Raw genomic sequence first — 5790 nt, 5'->3', positions numbered from 1 at the left:
GGCGCGGTCCACGTTGAAATTTACGGCGTCACGACGGTTCATGCAACTCACCTAATTTTCACCACGAAAGTCTCATTTTGAAAATATAGTCATGATATATGGATGCAGTGGTCCTTAATCTACCAAAATATTGTTTGACAACCATAATATTTGGGAAGGACTGAACTATAATACTGTAATAAGCAGCATGTTAACCTTGGTTTTTAGTCCACCAAAAGCATGATGTATTGAAGTAGAAATAAGACCAGGTGACCATTAAATTTCAAGCGCTTCGCCCTCTAGTGATCAGATCAGATGTTAGTCTTTGTTCCACCTGCCTTGTTCTCCTTCGAATTCGTGACGAATGAGCACAATCCAGCTTGGAACCGAGACTAGCAATATTGAACGCCGTTTTGAACGCCGTATAAACGCACGGTCCACGCATCACGTAATTAACATCGCAATCTCCCTTTCCCCAGTAACATCGGCAATTGGAATTCCGGTCGTTTTCAGAAAGCAAACTCGAAAATCTAGACATTTCGTTTATTGAAAAGTTACTGCTCTATAGGGGGTGTGTATTTGTTTTCTGGAATAGCCTATTTTTGGTCTAATTTGTTTTGCTTCATTCCTTTTCCCTGGCCCCTCCAGGTTTATCTGAACACTCCCTTTCAAAGTGGTGATATATTGGAGTCATGTCGCGAGTGTAAACACTTGACCAAATATATATATATACGACTGTGGAACTCTTACTTGAACAGTTTAAGCTACTTTGTTTTCTCTGGACGGAGTCGTCGACGCGACACGACGGCATAATTTCTACATACAGGGTTTGCTTCACATACACGGATCGAATATGGCAGGTAGGTTTTATGCCTTTAAAACATTTTTCATGTGAAGTCAATTTGATTTGTTTTACCTTGCTTGGATGCAATACCTATTTACCTAAATGTTTTACCCAATAAAAGTTAACTTGGTTTCGGATCGTTTTTTGTCTTGTCCTTTGCAGACTTAGAATCGGTTCTGTCAGCAAGAGATCGTGAATACGAGAAGCGTTATAATAATCATGACACAAAAGGTGTCGTCGACATGTACACAGAAGATTGCCGCTGGATGCAACCTGATAAAGACACCCAAATTGGGCGGAAAGGTTAGTTATTCCCGTCGATTATCAATTTGTTGTTTTCTCTCCGGGCCGGGCTCTGATATGACGGTTTCAACATGTATGCCCATAGAATTAATTGCCAAAATGACTTCGGTACAATCTTTAGGGGCTGTGCAATACTAGGGGGCCTATAAGCCGGGAGGGGTAAAATTTCCAAACGGCGCCAAAAATGCTTGCCCGCCCCCTCGGCCTGCCAAAACCAGGCCTAAGCCTTTTTAGAACGTTTTATTTAAAATATAAAAGGCACCCCATGATGACCATGAATGTGCGCCAAAATTGCTTTCCCCCTTGTTCGATGGCCAACAAATTATTGTTCCTCCCCCCGTTTTACCCTTCCCATGGCTCCTAATTATTGGCACAGCTCCTTACAAATATCATCGGCCTCAAGTGTGACGAGACCGACTCTGCAAGAACCAAGAAGTGCAGCCCCTCAAATGGTAAGTTCACCCAAATAGAGCAGCTGAAGACATAGATGCCACTTTAGTAAGCCTACCCCTCAAAAACTCCGAAACTGGTGAAATATTTTTTGAACTTACCCGAGCCAATTGATATAATGGCAAACAGGTCTTAGAAAGTTGAATTTAGCTCCATTTTATTTAAATTCAAGGTTTAAGGCGTCGGTCATCCACCTTTGCACAGTATTTTTGTGGGCCTGAGAGCACATCATACACAGCAAATTGCATTCTGAATACGAGGAATGTCCTGATGATATCAAATCTGATCAAATTCAAATTGATTTTTTTGAATTCGCGATACAAATTATTAAAAATTGATATTTTTATATTTTTGACATTTAACAGTAAAGTAAATAAATCTAATAATATGTACTTAGCTGAAAAAAAAAGCCGTCCATCGTATGAAAGTTTTGACCTTTCGTATTGAAGATATACATTTTCCCCCAAAAGATGTAAAATCTTTACGGGAAAAAATGTAGGCCCTACATCTTCAATATCATTAGATTGATACAATTTACTTTGAGGACGGTTCAATGTCAAAAATATCAATTTTTAATACTTTGCCATAAAATTGATATAGGCCTATCGCGAATTTCAAAAAAAAAAAAAAAAAAAAAAAAATCAGAAAGACATTCCTCGTATTCAAAATGCAATTTGGTGTGCCTGATGTGATCACAGGTCCCACAAAAAATACGTGAAAACGTTGCTATCCGAGTTGGTCTTACTTTTGCGAGTAAGCGTATACGCCAATTATACACATACATTTTGTTACATGATACATTTATATTACAGCTGTGGAAGAATTTCTTAAGTACGTAATGAAAGCTGGAGCCAACTCGCTAATTCTTGAGATGGATGAAAATGGTCCTCTTGGTGATAACCTGGTGTATCAGCGAAGTCGATACACGTTTCTAAAAACAGACGGCAGCCTTTTTGGGAAAGGAAAGTAAGTTCAGTAATGTGTTCTTATCTCTCTCCACGCGGGTGCCGACTGCAGACGACAAGTTTCAATTTTTTTTAAACAAACATTTCATAATTGAAATTTTTGAATTTTTGGAACCAACATGAAAAATGCATTAAAACGAGTACAAACAAGCCTATTATTGGTTCAGTGACTCTTAAGATAGCTCTTGATATTTTGAGAAAATATCTCAAAACTTTGGACCTTGGTTAGCACGCAGAGCATCTTTGTACCTATTCAACTACGCAGATTCAATCGTGCTGATCCTGATAGCACTCCCGGACGACATTGACGATGAAGGCCGATGCAGCTTTGCAAATTCCAAACAAATTTCGAAGGTTTTGTGAATAGCATGAAAAAAAGATTGGTGGGTAGACTCCATAGCTGCTGTTAATTGGTTAGGATCCGACTCTGTTTGGAATAACGGGGGGGGTTATAATAGAAAACATCTTCATAACCCGTTACATTATTTTAACTTAATATTAACCCTTCATCAAAATTTCGAGGTTCGTGAACAGCTGAGTTAAAAATAAAAATACTCCTTTAATCCAAAAAAGATACGAATGTCGCTTTTCATGTTTAAGCAAGTTGGCTTGACGGGACGAAGTGGCCTATAACTAGCTGTAAGATCATGTGAGTGGTTCTTGTAGCGGAACGCAGGGTCCAGCAAAAACGCGGATAACATTATAAATAACAGTTATCCTTTTCTGTTTATTTCTCAGGTTGGTTGTTATTTGGAAGAAAGTGGATGGTGTTTATCACTTATACACGAAAATATTCAACCCATGTCCAGCCTAGAACGAAGATCATCAAAGGCACGTGAACATATCAGCCAAATACGTTTAAAATTAATGTTAGATTTTATATTCCATTAACTTTAATTGATATTTGATGTTTTTCATATTTCATTTTCATCTATATCGCTAACTGGTTACCTAGAGCTAAAGAAATCTTGATTTGATTAGGCCACCTACATATAAATCTATTCACTGAATTTTTAACAATTTTAAATTTGGCTGTACAATGTTGAACACCACTTTAAAAAAAAAGATTAAAATCATTAAATAATAACTAGATAGCTGAACTCGGTTATAATAAGCTGGATAGAAATAAAATTGATAAAGTACTTGATTCTGTAGAAAACTGCCGGTCCTAAGATGCAACACTTTTTTTTTTAAAAGAGCAGTTTTCAATATTAAAACAACAAGATTCGTCTATGTAGACATCAATAAAACACATATTATGCCAAAATAGGTTTGCCTCTGGTCAACCGTGTGCACTCATTAAATTGTGCAGGTGTACAACGTTTTCCTCGGTTTTCTTTTAGTGGTTTAAAAACATATTACTTACAGAAATTATCCAGCAAGAGCATAAAAAAAATCCAAAAATTATAATTTAAAACTCATTCACAAGAAAAAAACAAAAAATAAGTACCAACCAAGAGTAATTTGCACAAATGTTGCAGAGTCAATAACAATAGTTGTAGGTTAACTAACAACTTATACATGTATTATAGTCTGGTACGTTACTCATTATTGGGAAAATCGCGAGGCATTCACCAACTAAGCAGATTTAGAACTGACAAATATAATGCTATGGTGCATTAAGAAATAAAAAAAAAACACCTAAATTGTAAAGCGGACGAGTTGGACAATTTATATGTGTGTATTAATTTGTTCATGGTTAATAATACAGCAAACAAACATTTTGGTGATATTGAATATCATGTACATGTTTATTGCCCAATGGTTATTGCCAATGTATTTTTGAGTGAAAACTTTCGCATGTTTAATGGCATTGCAAATGTACCTTTACATCACATTTTCAAGCTTTCTGTAATTATAATTCATCCACTTTTATCCTACTTTTTAGTTACCACGCTCGCTTGCTGGTTCTGTAACTGTTAACTAAGCCTCTTCTGCTGTGGTTATGGAGGCATTATGGAAGTGCTCTAAGCATGTTTTAATCAGATTAATTGAGTAGAGCAAAGTACACTGATCAATATGCCTTTTGTTTGGAGTAAATCGGACATACGGTTTTCAAAATATATCAATTTATATTTTCTTTGTATCTTATTGTTTTGATCAATAAAGTTAATGAGCTAAAATGACTGGAGAAGCTCATTAAAGGTCCGTAACCCGATCGACAGCATCATCCCCCCGATTTTTTTCATTGTTGATCAGGTTTTGGTATCACATAATAGATACTATTTTTCTCATTACTATCCTGAAATTTGACGCTCCAAGTCGATGTATTTCCGGAGAAATCATGAATCACAGGTTACCAGTTTGTAAACAATGGTAAATACTTTGGATTTCTGGGAGGGAATTATGAACGAAATATCAGTCACCGCAACAGCTACTTTGGTTTCGCGTCATACACATTCTGTGAAAAAAGCGAACCACACTAACTGCTGAGGAGACGGTGCGCCGTATATAGTTATGAAAACGGCAACAGTTATCGTGGTGTGCTAAATAGCTCAATTGATTAGCGCGTTTGTTTTTTACCCGAGAGGTACCCGGTTCAAAACCCGGTATCGGAAGGTTTTTTTCCTCTCCATTTTACCCAAACTTTTTTTATATTCATTTGAAATGTACATATTGCAAGGGGAAATATATTTTGTTTCCTTTTTCTCTGAAACGGTACGAAAAAAAAACAATTTCCGTTCAATACGGGCCGGGCATTGTACAGCATGTCAGCATTCGTCATTGCCTGCCCAGAATGCAATTCACGTATACCAAGGTATTGGATTGCAAATTTGGCTATCTATTCACATTTACGCTGAAAATGCTCTCGTTTTTTTACAAAGCAGCATAAAGGAGGCGATATTTGATATTATTATGTAATTTTAAAGACAATCCATATCCAAAACCAATAGGGTTACCCCCCTTTAACATATAATTTTTGCCAATATTTTGCTAAAAATCCATGCATAAATGTTCAGGGTACTTTTATTTTACAAACTTTTGCCCTGAAACTTGGTCAAAGTGTTTCTAATATGTGCTAATGTATTATATAGTGAAGCCGCCTGCATATTTAATTAGCATTTATGCAAATTAGCTCATTAAGTATGCAAATATGCAAATTAGTGGGCGGCTTCACTATATAATACATTAGAACATATGTGACTCCTCGCCACAACTGAGCCCGGATGTCGCCAATCATCATTTTTGAGATGTTCAACCAAAATATTCTGCTTGAAATTAGCTTTAAAATGATGTATATCATGTCTA

General features: G+C 36.5%; 1 protein-coding gene across 1 annotated transcript; it reads left to right on the top strand.

Annotated features, from left to right (window-relative positions):
- The first annotated feature begins 539 nt into the window (after positions 1 to 539).
- LOC140156076 (uncharacterized) lies at positions 540 to 4439 on the top strand. Its single transcript, XM_072179193.1, has 4 exons — positions 540 to 839; positions 986 to 1126; positions 2389 to 2542; positions 3280 to 4439. Exons 1-4 carry the CDS (start codon positions 833 to 835, stop codon positions 3353 to 3355), a joined length of 378 nt encoding a protein of 125 aa, XP_072035294.1. The 5' UTR covers positions 540 to 832; the 3' UTR covers positions 3356 to 4439.
- Positions 4440 to 5790: the final 1351 nt, after the last annotated feature.

Source organism: Amphiura filiformis, chromosome 6 (assembly GCF_039555335.1).
Source record: "Amphiura filiformis chromosome 6, Afil_fr2py, whole genome shotgun sequence".
Classification (NCBI taxonomy): domain Eukaryota; kingdom Metazoa; phylum Echinodermata; class Ophiuroidea; order Amphilepidida; family Amphiuridae; genus Amphiura; species Amphiura filiformis.
The sequence above is the reverse complement of the archived record's forward strand: the minus strand, read 5'-3'. Positions and strand labels throughout refer to the sequence as shown.